Consider the following 14766-nt stretch of genomic DNA (forward strand, 5'->3'; position numbering starts at 1 on the left):
TGTACTGTGTTTTACTGATTGGTTGGATATTGCTTATGAAAATTCCATAGTGGTATTTTTTTGGATTCTTAATGTGTAACTTAAACATACTTTGAAGTGGAGGAGAGTCATAAGACAGAACATTTGGCAGGAATTGTCCTTATGAACCAAGAAAAAGAAAATGAAAAGTATTATTAAGCTTCTGTGTTTGTCTAAAAATGTGGCATATGGATGGCATTTAAAACTTTGAATGAATTATACCTAAATCTGGGACAGGGAGGTGACAGTGGAACAGGTTACCAATCAGAACTAGATGACTTTTAAGGCTCCTCCTATTATGAGACTTCAGTTTCCAAAGAGAAGAACCAGCAGAGAAATTGTATTTCCGTAATTTTAAGCTCCTTCTGTCTTGTAGAGTCTTGTTATAGTTGTATAAATCAAAAACACAGAATAAGGAACATATTTAACTTTTTTTCATTATAAAATGGTTAGAGGACCCTACCCGCTCTAGATTCCCTGATTTCCCAGGCCTGCAGCATACAGTAAGATGGGTCCCTGTGCCAGGCCTCAATACTGCCAGGGAATAAAACCAGAGGGAGAGGACCCTCAGTGTCATATCAGGAAGCCCAATGCCAGAGGACAGACAGGTTCAAAACTGGCTTTTCCTCTGGGCCTGGGTTGGTGCTATAGGCCAAGGGTCATTTTATACTTGGGTATAAATCAATCCCAGTTTGGGAAAAGATTATTTTTAAGCTTAAAAGGCTGACATGTGCCATTATATGTAGTATGTAATATATGTAACATCTTCCAATTCTTTTAAAATAAAATTAATATTTATAATGGATATTTAATTATTGTTATTTTTAAAAACCAGCTTATAATTCCTCGTTATGCATGATTTATCCAAAGTTTCCATAGTTTTATTCAAAATAATAAATGTTAATAAGGTGATAAGGGGTATATTTAATGTATTGTATCAAATTGTGAATAAGAAAGTAGGATGGAGCTTTCTAGAGGTTGGGCCTTAGTTCTGTTATCCTCATTGCTTTTAACCAATAAGTTAAATGAAGTTAGAGTTATGGTCTTCAGGTTAGATGATGGACCAGATCTGTGAGGGTCAGCATGGAAATTCACATTCAACAAGGTAGCACACAGGACCAAAAGCAGCACATGCAATCAACTGGAATAATATAGTAATCCTGTAACTGGGTTTGAAAAAATAATCAACAAAAGATACAATTCAAGGGTTAGGTTGCAGAGAGCTGGCTTGAGAGTAGTTATTATGAAAAAGGCCTCAAGGAGTACGTGTTCAGTATGCTCTAAGATGATAAAGTGGCTGTTAAAAAGGGAGTTGATTTGAGGAAGTATTACTTAGCATTCATGCATATTGGGCTTAGGCTCTAGCCCTGCCACTATCATTGTCTTCTCTGGACTGTGAAGTCACTGAGGACAAGGAAACTAAATTTAATGTCTATATCACTAGTGCCTAGAATTTCTGGACACTTAGTAGTCACCATCAGGCGTTTATTTAATGAATGAGAAGCGAAGTGACCTTGGTTACTTTTTTACCCTGAGGGGCTCAGCACTCATTAGGACTTGGTGCCTAATTTTATAAAAAGTCACTAAGCTCAAGTGCTTGGATGAAAGGACAGCTTGGATAAAAAGGTTTTTAAAACATGGATGTTAAGGCTGTTTTGCTTGGAGAATACTTGGGACTGAGACAGTCTTTAGATATTATTTGAAGGGCTGGCACTGTCTATCTGGATCCCAGGGCTTGAACTAGGATTTGAGGAAGTCACAGGGAAGCAGATTTCAGTCTGACATTTATTCAGTGCAAGTTTTTTGGTGCTGTAGTATATGATGAAAGATGTAAAGCTGAATAAAGCATTATTTCTGCCCTAGAGTTGTTCACAGTCTAGTCAGGCAGATGGATATGTAAACAATGACTGTAACGTGTTATAGATGTAAAGACAAAAGAAAATAAAGGTTAAAGAGGGCATAAAGGAGCACCCAATTGCAGAGATTTGAGGACATTATTTTTATTTTGAGCTTTTAAAAGATGAATAGGTGTTCTCAGGAGGTAGGGATCTGGCTGAGAGGGAATAATCTGAGCAAAGGTATGAAACAGCCTAATGCATTAGAGAAAAAAGTTCTTTTAGTAAGGCATTTGGGGTTGGGGAAGCTAGAAAAAGAAATGGGAGCTGGTCACACAGGGCCTTGTGTGCCAGACTAAGGGGTTTGTAGTATATATTGTAGGCAGAAGAGATCCATCAACAGATTGCAAGCAAGGAAGTATGTTCACTTTAAAGTTTGAGAAAGAATAGTGTGGAAGCACGTCTCAAATTTAGACTTGTTCCCCTCTGAACCGTGAATCAGACCATTTCAGGTAGAAGTCTTCCCTGGTTTATCTGATCTACTTGGGGCCTCAGGCTTCTCAGCTGGGAAGAGAGGATGCAAGACCAGACTGAAGAACACGGTTGAGTCCCCAGAACCAAAAGGAGGCCTTTCTGCTTCTTAGCCAGCTACCTCTTCCAGTTTTTCAAATTGTGAGGGGGACCATAAAAGGATGAAAACTTTTAGATGACATTCTACAAATTATTTTTTTCTTTAAATTAAAAGAACCTAGCCAATAAGATAGAGAATGGACATCTAAGGCATCTCAGAGCTCTCTGATGAAGCCAGGTTGTCAAAGATCATTTGCAAAAGAAGGGAAAACTGGCATGACAAAAGCTACAGAGAGGAGAGTGAAATATAGAAGTGTTTGAAATGTTCAAGCTCACAATAAGCTTAAATTTATAGAAAATGCTAAGGTTGTCAAGAAGGCTTTTTTTTTTTCTTTTTTAAACCTGAGGGCAAAACGGAATGGATAAAGTAGTGTAATGGATTGACAATCAGGAAGAACAGAATAACTCAGTTTTTTTTCTCCTACAAGGAGATATGGCTGGACCAAAATAAAATGACATGAAATTGCAAAAATGAAAAGTAAAAAAAAAAAAAAAATTATTGTCACCTTAAATGATTTCAAGGTTGTTAGACCCACACTTCTGTATCCTAGAGAGCTGCTGGAGGTTGCAAATGCTTTCTATTAACAACTGTTGGGAATTTTTGAGAAACCATGGAGAATGTAAGGTGACAGAAGACTGGAAATGAGCAAACGTATTGCAGTTTTCAAATCATTAGCTAATAGCTTTAGCTATTTTTCTAAAATAAAACCTCATGAACCAAACAAATGTTAGTACTCTGTATTTGGGGGAAAGATTTAAATAGCTGTAAAGAACAAAACAGTTATCTGTTTTTAAACCCATTATTTGAAGACCCTGAAGACAGTAAGTTGTTTCAGGACTCAAGTTTTATGCTGATAATAACTTTATGTTCATTAAACCAGGTTGGATAGGACCTCTGCTTAGCAACTGTTTTTTAGCTGTGTTTGAATTTTTGTATGTATTTCCAAGTAATAAAATTATATTTATAAAATATTTCTATATTTGAGACTTTTTACTAATTCACTTTGTTATAAATAACATCATATTGTAAACCCTTTACTCAGAATCTAGATGACCACAGTTGCTAGATTTTTCAGATTTAAAGTTATTTCCCAGGTAATTTAATTGTACCGAATCAGAATGGGAAGCTATATGAATCCATGTGATCACTCAAACCCAGCCTTTCATTGAAGCAAGCATCCAAGTTCCCTCTTGAAGAACACACTGGGGAAAGGCTGGCCTGCCCTTAAACAATAGGTTTTGGAGTCACCAGAAGAGGAACAGTGCAGCTTACAAATTGCTTCTCTAAAAGACCCCTTCCCCCAACCCTGCTTAGTAAATTCCTCCTATTCATCCTTAGTGCCTAATAACACTTGTCACTCCCTGTGATCCCACAGTCCTTTATGGATTTTAGAGTACCCAGTCTAATTCAGAGTTAGAAGTACACGTATCTCTCTTCCTTATCACTGTGTGAATGCCTTGAAAGCACGAACTCCTCTATCTTTGTAATCCCAGCACTTGGTGACACTGAAAGTACTCAGGAAATCTCTGATGGAAAAAAAAAAAGGCCAAATTAAATAATAAGTATGTGAGCAAATGAATAAAGAACAAGAAAGCATCGCCATAAGTGGAATGAGCTCTACTGGTTAATCTGCAAATCTCAATTATCTGATGATTCTGTCCATCACAAATCGTGTTTAGGTGAATCTAGTCACCTTTAATCCTGTATCCGAATCCGGCTTTGGGGTCCTAAGAGTTTTTTTGTCTAGAATAGATTAAAATCTTACAGTGCGCACCAACCCAGAGATACATAACTATCAGAATGACATCTGAATACCCTCTTGGGTAATGCGGAGTCCTGCAGAGGTGCTGGAAAATTTCTGAACTCCACATTTGCTGTGAGGTAAACCTGACCCCTAGCTTGGCCTCACGGAGCAACAGACTTGAGTTGACAAAATATCCCTGTTGTGGTTTTCAAAACACCATTCATCTGCCATTCAGCAAGCATTATCTACTGTTTCCAGGCTACAGATCTAACAGTAAGGAGACTGTACCTACCATCAAGGAGCTGAAAGTTGAGTGAAGGAGCAAAATAGATGTGTAAATAATGGAATGTTGTAGGTGCTAGGATGTGAGTTAGTCGCAGAGAACATGGAGGTGTGTACAGCCTTGGGAATTGGGAGTCTTCCTAGAGGAAGTGCTTTCTTGCTCAGAATAGAAAGAGCTATACTTTCCTAAGCACATCAGGCTCTTCTCCAGGAGAATTGTTATTAATAAAGACTGTCATTATTCTATTATCTTACTGTAATAAAAGTATTGTTAGGTATTGCTGACCTGTTTTTTTCTCACAGTTCTAGTCCTCTCAGGTAATAACAACATGTCCCATGTGTTTTACTTATTGCCATGGCTACCAGGGAAGAAACCACATGCCTACTGTCCTGGTGCCCTGTATAAACTTGCCTACATAGGATTAGATCAATATTAGAATCCTGATGCCTTGTTTTCTTGCCCTACCTACTGCCTAGGAAGGGGAATAGAACATGGCATTCCTGGCTATGCACACAGCAAGGATTATAGAACAGGTCATCAATTCTGAGTGATCAATTCTGACTTCAGAATGAGCACGGCTTTCTGATTTAAAACACTAAGTGTCCATTTCAGAAATTTTCCAGGATTCAAAGGTAAATTTCCTGGTCTGTGGCTTCTGGAATCCAGCTTTTACCCCTTAAATTTAGCCTTTTGCCCAAGCTCAGTGTTCTGGAACATTTTCTATTGTCTTGTTTTTCACAATTACTGGTAGTAATTTAACTTGCATGTATACGTTCCCACTAACGTTGGGATTTTATTTTTTTATCTGAGCCTAGAAATGATCAATTCTTTTAAAATATAGATGCTTTTTTTGATAATGCCACACTTATTTTCATTGCCCTTATTACTAAGGTGACCATGTAATTGTATGATCAATTCTTTTAAAATATAGATGCTCTTTTTTTTGATAATGCCACACTTATTTTCATTGCCCTTATTACTAAGGTGACCATGTAATTGTATTCATCCAAATCAGGACATTGAGATGAAAAGGGAGCATTAGTAATTTCACCAGGACAACAGATGTAAATCAGGACTGTCCCAGACAAACTGGGATGTATGATCACCCTGCTCCTAACCAGATCTTACATATTTTCATGTTTGGATATCATTCTTAATAAAGATGAAAAAGATGCACTTTCTACCAGGCATCTGTCATCTTTGAACCGTCTTAATAAAGCCTTTTGAAAAAATCATTTTAAGGATTCTTAGTGTATTTCTCAAGTCTCCACTCATTTTAGGTGTCTCCCTAACACTATTCTTGTAGGTACATGATACCTTTTTTAAATTAATATGCATTTCCTTTAAACTTTGGGAAAAAATAGTAACAATTCTAACAGTAACAGCAACTAACATTTGCACAGTTAGCAGAAGCCAGGCACTATTCTAGGCACTGAATATGAATTTAGTCTTTTAATCCTCATAACCACCCTGTGAGATAGATAGCAAGGTGTCAAGGTAGGAAGAAGAGTTAAGGACGTCCTGAATTGTTGACCCCCAGTGTACCCTGATAAGTGGCAGCAACCTGTTATGAACATTAAAGCCTATAGAGGAAAGAAAGGGAACTATGGAGAACTATTAATGCCACTTCTTTTCATTCCTATAAGCTAATTGAGTGTCTGTTTGTTGGAATAAGTATATGAACCTTAGCATTAGAGACCCGGGTTCAAATCCTGTCAAATGCTTACCTCTTCAGCCCCACCCTTGCCCAATGTCAATACCTGCTTGCTTGACATGGCCATTAAATTCCTGCTGCTGCATCCTGTTTCAATACTAGTCTGTCAGACTATCAATACTTCTTGGATTCCTGCTATTCTGACCTAGTAATCCTAAGGTAGGACAGAAGATAAGTCAGTCCAAATTTTCCCACAGCATTTCCTCAGTGATTCAGGTCCTATATCCTCTCTCTTCCAAGTCATGACTTTTAATTGGAAAAAGAGATAGAAATATCTTCACCTGCAAATTCTGAAAATTTAAATTCATGATTTCCAAGTCCTGGAGTTGTTGTCTGGATTTCTTGTTGCATCATTCATTCCTGTTAATACACAAAAGTGGGTACTAAGTAAGGATTTGATATGTCTTAGAAAGCTATTTCATATTTCAATGCATGTCCCCAAAAGAGAGCAGAACTCACATGCTATTACCTAATCACTCGTCATCTAACAATCACTAACAGGAATGTAGTTTCTTTTTTCCTTCTCATCACTATTTTATTGCAAGAAGTACTCAAAGAAGATGATGTGATCCCTGTCCTGAAAGCAGATTACAGTCTAGTTGAGGAGATCACACCACCACCAGTGAAAGAATTTTACCCCTCTGAAGTTCGAGAACGTTGCAGAATTAACCATAAGTGAAAACTGGAGCCATGAATTGCAGTGGTTAAGAAATGTTCATGTAGAGATGGAAAACGATTGTGAAGCACTTGGACACTAATAAGTAAATTTCATGACTGTTTTCTCAGTGGGTTTTCAATAAATATGGAATGACTATTAGAACAGGAACAAAGAGGGCATTCAGTGTTAAGGCAGATGATCTCTTAAGCAGAGAGGGAAGAAAGCACAACCTGTGGGAAAGGAAGGCAAATATGCCAAATATACCAAGAACTCCACCAAATGTGAGGTTTAATATTAACTTCCCTGGCAAGAAGGCAAAATGAGGAACTCAGAGGAGTAATAGTCTTATCTGACACAAAGCAATACATCAATTCCTATAAACAAAGAAGTATTAAATTTTAAATAGATCACATCCTAGTCTGTATTTCCATCCAACCATCTTCATCACTCAGGTGCGTTTGGTTTCTTAGTTTTCTGTGAGCCCACCATGTTGTGTTTTGAGCCCTTTGTCCATAACTCCATCTTCAATCAGGCATATTCTTCTTTAGGTACGGCTCAAACACCACATGTTCCACAAAGCCTGCCCCTTCTTTTCCAAGCAGAATTTGGTCCCTCCACTCTGTGTGCCCTCGTATTACTTTGTTCATTCCTCTCTTAGGGCAGTTACCAGGTTTTACTGTGATTTACTTGCTTTAGGTATCTGAATTCATTAGCCTGAATGGTTTACAGGGGTAGATTCTATAGGTCTAGTATTTTTCTATGTATGGCCCCAGCACTCAACACACCACAGGCCTTCAGTTAAATGTTGGTTAAATAAGTAAATTTATTGCATGTTTCCTTATTCAAGCACCACTCAGCAACGTAATAAATGACAAATGAATTCAGTAAGCTTTACAGAATTTGCAGAAATTCTTGCCATTGGGCTTTTCTCGTGCTGACCCTTGCCAACACCAAGTGTTTAACAATAAAATGGAAAACATCTTTAGGGGGTTTAGTTAACGAAACCCAAGTAAACATCTTTTTAGTGATTAACCTTAATATAAGAAAATCTCAACTACTCGTGAAGTGTACAGAAAACATGTACCATTGAATGTCTTTCTCAAATATTAAGTTTTTCACAGGAGCTGGACAATGGTCCATTCAAGGCTGGAGGATTTATGCTCCTGAAGAATACTTGTGCTGTGGCTATCAAATGCACAGGTGACAACACTGACATTGTTTTGAAGGTTAAGAAATTGAATGCAATTTCTTCTGGTGGAAAAAAATATTTTCTTCAGCATACAAGTTTTAGGCTTGTCCAAGAGCTTAAATAACCCCCAGCTGACTATTATAAAGTAATATAGAAATTATTTTAGACCAGAAAAATGTAAACATGGTTTATTACCAGTTTGAACCTTCACCATAGAAAAACCTTAAAATCACTCTTGTGGATTTTTAGTGGCATTGTCAGATGGTGAGTAGTGAGTTTCAAGAGATAAAGCTGGGGCCAGAACGTAGAAGGCTGTGAATGCCAATCTAAGGGATTCGAACTTTATTTGGTATTCAGTGGGAACCACTGAAAATCTTTCAGCACAAAAATGAAAGATGGACATGGTTGTTAATTCTTGTGGCAGTGATATGAGGAACTGAGCCACTTAAAGTTGGGGGAAGATCAAGTGCGGGGTGTGAGGTAATAGTCTTTTTACTAGAGTGATGGCCATGGATATATTTAGAAATGGATGCAACTAACATTTAAGGGAGAATTGACAGGACAAGGCTTGATATAAGGAATGGAGTCAAGTTGGTGACCACTAAGGTTGAAAGATTCATGGCTGGGATGGGAGAAGACAGCTGCCCCTGATTTAAAAAATCTTGCTACAAGAGACAAAGCCAAACTAGGACTCTGATCTCAGGATTCCCCGTCCAATTACCTTTCCATTGTAGCTACTGCCTGATTTGGAATGTTGAAGCTAGTCTGAAAGACCATGAGCCTTAGCAGGTAACTTGATATGGCATAACACTCAGTTAAATTACCTTCAGGATTTTTTTTCTAGACCCTGGTTATAATCCTAGCTCTTGTGCTAACTAGTTTTGTGATCTAGAGCAAATTATTTGCCTTTGACACTTTTTATGGGTTTTTCAATTTAATATTGCACAGATGTATTTCTTATCTCCCATTTCTATTTGAGAGTAGCAATGTGGATACATACCATGTGGATCCTTTACATTGATGGTTTATAATACCTAAGAAGTTTCTTTGTAAAAGGGCATCAAATGAATGAATGTAAATTGTGAGAACCACCTGTTAAAAACAATAAAGTATTAATTTAAAAACAAAAAATACCCCTGAACTTTTAATATTAATTTAGGCTAGAAGAGAAACTCCCCTGCCTTTTATTAGGCCTCTGATTACTTAAGAACATCATCTAACATTCGTTAAGTACCTGTGAACCACAGCCACGTTCTACTTAATAACAAAAAAAACCACCTCATTTCCGAGGAGAACTTCCCCCCAGGCTTTTCCTCATCCTTCCTTGTAAGATTTCATATGGCAGCAACGAAGGACAAAGGGGACCCTGAGAAACACCTTTCATATTTAAGGTTAACACTAAGCATGGTTTGGTTTCTGCACTCTAATGGAAGACAAACATTCTATATTATCTAGCTATATTACAGGTTTCCTCAACTTCTTGTGATTGATGTTACCAGTATTTGATTCTTACTCCTGTACAAAAATCTTAGAGCACTTAAGGGAGGGCAGGAAGGCAGGCAGCCCACAGAAGGAGGTTTCTGGACTCATGCAATTCTCCCTGTACAGCACTCAGTTTCAGTATAACCTCAAAATCCTCCAGGAACTCTGGTCAGTTCTACACAGCACCATCATACCCCCTTTTCTGGGATGATCTGCAAAATGTCTTTGGAGGCAATTCTGAAAGAACAGTTTCAAAATTGGTCTAAGTAATATTAATACTAGCATCACTACAGTAAGTACATGATTTCCCAAGGGTATCATTTTAAAGGATAATCATTTGATCTATGAATTATGATAAATTTGTTTTAAAAAGCATTAAAGTTTATTTTTAAATTACACAAAAAGCACTGTTTAAACAATGGTTATAACCAGTGAACATTAAGAAGTCTTGCAGGCAGGTGGATGGGATTGAAATACTCTTTCTTGATTTTATAGTTTAAGGGCCAAATTGAGCACTGTTTATGTCTGCATCAGCTATCATTAAAAACTCTGAGGCTGCTGGACACTTAGTAAGGAATCAGAAGTTTTTTAAAAAGATGCAAATGAATGGAATGTGTCATTTCAAAGCCTGTTTGGTAAAGCAGAATGGATAACCCCCCTTTTTTTTTATATTTTTTTGAGAGAGGGTCTTGTTCTGTCACCAAGGCTGCTCCTGAGTTCAAGTGATCCTCCCACTTCAGCTTCCCATGTAGCTGGGACCACAGGTGTGTACTATGCCACACCCAGCTAATTCTTAATTTTTTTCATACAGACAGAGTCTCACTATGTTGCCCAGGCTGATCTCAAACTCCTGGGCTCAAGTGATCCTCTGGCCTCTGCCTCCCAAAGTGCTGGGATTGCAGGCATGAGCCCCTGCCCCCGACCCCCATCTCAATTTTGTATAGAGGCTGTATAGTCTGAGAGACATAAAAGTTTTTGTAGCTCAACAGACCTAGTTAACATTCCTGGCTTCACCCCTTTGTAGTTGAGTAAACCTCCGCAAATTATTTTCTCTGAGGCCCAGTTTCCTTACTTGTAAAATGCCTGGTGAAGTGCCTGGCAAACAGAAAGTATTCAAGAAATACCAGTTCCTCTGTGAGGGTGTTTTTTTCAAGCTAAGGGTTGCAACCCATTGGTAGATATCAATTTAGTGCGTTGCAACTGGCATATTTTAAAAACTGAAACAATAAAAAGCATCAGAATGGTAAGTATTGTTCATTAAGCATATTCTAAGGTTTGATATAAATGCGTTTTTTACTGTGGGTTACAGCCAAAAGGTTTGAAAATCTCTGCTCTACAGAGAAATTCTCAGATTATGTTAAAAAAAAAAAAAAAGTCCTTAGGATTGCTGCCTTTATCCAAATGAGGGCCCACAAATTTTAAGACATTAATCAAAGTGTTCCCACTTTCTAACTTGTTGCAGTAAAAATAAGACATGAATTGGAGAAAATATTTAATCTGATATGATAAAACATTAAATTCAATTTTAAGATTGGTTTCTGTGTCACACTGACTATGCTTATAAACACTTTATCATTTATAGTTGCTCAAACTCTTCTAGCAATTTCTATGAAAAAGTTGGCTATTAGGTTCCATTATAGGGAAATGAGATACTTTTTAAAAGGACTGTAACTTGCCTGTGTGTGAAGACTGCTAGAGTAATATTCCAATCCTGATGAGCAGTAAAAGTCAAGGGCTTATATGAGTACATACAGTGGTATTCCACACTGGCTCAGTAAAAATGAGAGATATCAATACAAAGTGTGAGCTTCAAATACAGGCCTCCTTCAGGTCTTTATGTAAACCAGACTTACCTTATAATGAATCCCTAGTGCTGCCACTAAGTTGGTGGGCTGAAAGGACAGCCAATTTGGGATGGAAGAGTGGGGTAATATGCAGTGATGAAGAAGGGTAGAATACTGGGAGTTTCAGAATTAAATGACACAGCAGAATCTTGATGTAACTGTATCTTAGATTTATAATTTCAGCTGACTATGCTGGATGGGTGATGTCAGAATTACCCCTGGAACTGAGGTTTAGGAATCTTGCTTTAGTAAGTGCCTGGGTGAGTTCTGATCCTCATTCAGGTTTGACCACCTTGTGTTAAAGGGACAGAGCAAGGTCCAGAAACTAGAGAAGAGGTGTAATTCAAAAGTAATTATCCCAGCCTCACAGGTGTCCAATATCACAGGTGTCCAATACTGGATCAGAATCTGACACTTATTCAAAGTATTTCCTTCTTGGTATTATTAATATGTTAATGATATAAAGCAGCAGAGAGCAATACTTGATACTTTCTAGTTATTTAATGATACTAAGAAATGGTGCTGTTTCACTGGATTTCATTGATGAGATTTAAGACGTATGAAAGAGAAAGTCTCTTTAGACAGGGACATGAAAGGTAGCCATCAATAAAAGTTACTAAAAGTAAACTCAGAAAGAAAGAAGTGATAAACCATCCAATCCCCTAATGAACCTTAGCTCCTGGCAGAGAGCTCACACCTTCTGGGGTGCAGGTGCCCATCCCTGTGCTCAGAAAAAAGCGTTAAGTAAGGCAAAAAGTGATTCCTCCTATTTTAAATGAGTTGGGGTACAGAGGGGAGCTGCCTGTAGTCTTGAATTCTTTTTTTCCAATATTAAAGCCTTTCTGCAGTTTGAGATAGACATGCGGTTGGGCTGGACCATGCTTGCTGTGAATGTCAGGTGTTGAGATTAGCACCACACCCTTCCCCGAGTCTGAGTCTTGCATGGGTCTTTGTCCATCATTGTCTAGAATGTGAGAAAGGTAAGCATGGGAACGCCATTTTGGGGAAGAAACACCAGCTATAGAAAGCAAAGGGATGCAGAGGAGATAAAAAGTCTGGGGAAAAGGATGTGAGGTAGCAAGCGAGTTCTCAGCTCCCCCCAGAGACCAGCTGAACAGAAGACTGGGTCAGATACCCCCTATCTGGCAGATATATCACCCCTCAAAACCGGAACCAGGAAATGTTCTTGGTGGTTTTTTTCTCCTTGCTCATTTTAGCCCAAACTCTAACAATGTTGAAAATATCTGGAAATTTCTTTTTTTCTTTTCTTTTTACCTAGAGGTTATAGGAAGGGATGAACAGAGATGACAGACAAGACAAAAAAGGTTATGAGAGAATTCCTCATTATACATGGGTAGAATTCACCCCAGAAACCAAAGAACTTTTCATAATTACAAGGGAGGGACGGCACAGGGCACAAGATCTTTGAGGTGTTAGGAGACAGGCTGACAGACCAAGCTTGGTGACTGGCTTAATAAGTCTCCTACCACTTGAAATTCTGTGTTATTTATTTAAAGAGAGGCAGAGGAAGAGTTCAGAAGCCAGAAGATTTTTGGAAGAGAAGTTGAGCCTCTTGCATTTTCTTACATCATTAATTTCCTTCACCAGAAGATATAGTTGGACCAAATTGCAATAGGGTTCGCCAATGGACTCCATTATGTAGTCCACCTGTGCTCCTCACTAGGCCCTGATTTCGCTATCTGGTAACAAAGGCTTCTGAACTCTTATTCTTTTCCTCGCTAACAAACCTCAATAATCTACACTTAGCATTAAGGTCTCCAATTCAGGGTTATGGAAGAAACTAGTCTTCCATAACCCAACGTTTCTACACATCTCAAGTCCTTATCAGAGTTATAGGTTCAGTTTTCACATTTCCAGGGAGAAAATCTGCTCCTTGGCAGTCTTCAAACTTTACCTGACATACATTATATACCCTCAGCCCAGGGCCTCAATCTCTTAACATCTCCATGAACACCCCAGCAAACAACAAAATATATCCATTTATCACACTTCAATCCCACTTGAACATCAGTAGCCACTATCTTGATATACTTGTGTTCCAAAACGTGACGGAGTGTCCAACAGCAGCAAAGGTTCTCAGGATAGACATGTTGGCACCAATAATACTGAAGTTTGGTTTTTAACTGCATTTCTTGTCAGTTTGGCTGGGAAGATCTGGACAGCTGGAAGTGAGCTTCTCCATCATTTTCTGTTTCTTTCTTTGTATCAATTTTCCACCTGTGAAGCCCAACACCCCACCACCAAGTGCAGCTGCAATTCCTGCCACTTTGAAGCCTGCAAGGAGGCCAATAGGACCCCCTACCATTCCTCCGATGAGTGCACCTGCCACAGGCAGAGCTGCCAGCTTGTATTTTGCAGCCTGTAAAAGAAAAAAAAATTCAATTTAGAAACTGAGTTGAGAATATCTGCCTGTGGTGATGTGCGTTTTCCTCTCATTACTCCTGGCAATGCCTCTTTAACTCTTGGTACATAATTAACCTTAGAGACTGTACTTGTAGGGGGGAAAAGAAAGTATTCCACAGGTACTGCAATTGCTCCAGATCTCAGAACTTAGAGAGCTGAGCTACAAAGAGTGGACTGCTACAAATTGATTTTACTTGCAAAACAATCAATTCACTAACTATCTAGCTGGCTTATTTAAACTGTTTCGGCAGCCACAGATTTCCCCCAAAGCTTTTATGTTGCACAGAGATTATTCAGTGCTGTGTGCCTGGGGTTAAAAGCAACATCCTATGGAAAATAGATGGTCCCACTCCATGTGTGCTGTCACATACTTACACTTTTACCCTCTGCAAATATTTCCTGGTAACACCAAATGCCTTACAGCAGAACTACAGTTTATTCTCTCTTTGAAGAAATTCCTCTCCTGATAGAATGAATCTTAGAGTAGAAAATTACAACATTGATTTCTTGCACTACCTATGTGTCATTTCTTCCTTATTTCCTTAATTGCTGGTTCCCTCAACATTGAAGAGAGCAGATCAATTGGGTTAATACTAGAGATTCCTGGGAGCCAGAGTACCATTGATTTGTCAGCAGGAGCAGAATCTTACCTTCCCTAAGTTTTTGGTTCCCTCTTCAACATTCACAGCAGCACTGTTGACATGGTCTGCAATGCTGTCAATCTTCTCCTGCTGAGACTAGATGCAAAGGAATTATGAGTGAGCGGTCCTGCTGGGGAGCAGCAGGGAGCCAACACACACTATTTTAATTCCTGTAATCAGGGCCCTGGGTACTGCAGCCTTGCCGTCTTAATAGTGGTTCATTAATAGCATCTGATAAGCCATGTCGAAAGGACAAATTAACTTTCATAAAAAAAAGGGGGGGGTCTTAATTATTAGGTAATA

General features: G+C 38.5%; 1 protein-coding gene across 6 annotated transcripts in view; it reads right to left on the reverse strand.

Annotated features, from left to right (window-relative positions):
* Positions 1-7688: 7688 nt before the first annotated feature.
* STX17 (syntaxin 17) overlaps positions 7689-14766 on the reverse strand; it is a 67919-nt gene continuing 60841 nt past the window's right edge. For all 6 annotated transcript variants that reach the window (XM_003820634.6, XM_014346208.4, XM_008974075.5 and 3 more), the window contains exons 7-8: positions 14473-14559; positions 7689-13778 (exon numbers count right to left, since the gene is read on the reverse strand). In XM_003820634.6, coding sequence (XP_003820682.1) covers positions 13539-13778; positions 14473-14559 — 327 coding nt within the window. In that variant the 3' untranslated portion in view covers positions 7689-13538. The remainder of the gene's footprint in view (positions 13779-14472; positions 14560-14766) is intronic.

This window comes from Pan paniscus, chromosome 11 (assembly GCF_029289425.2).
Source record: "Pan paniscus chromosome 11, NHGRI_mPanPan1-v2.0_pri, whole genome shotgun sequence".
NCBI lineage: Eukaryota > Metazoa > Chordata > Mammalia > Primates > Hominidae > Pan > Pan paniscus.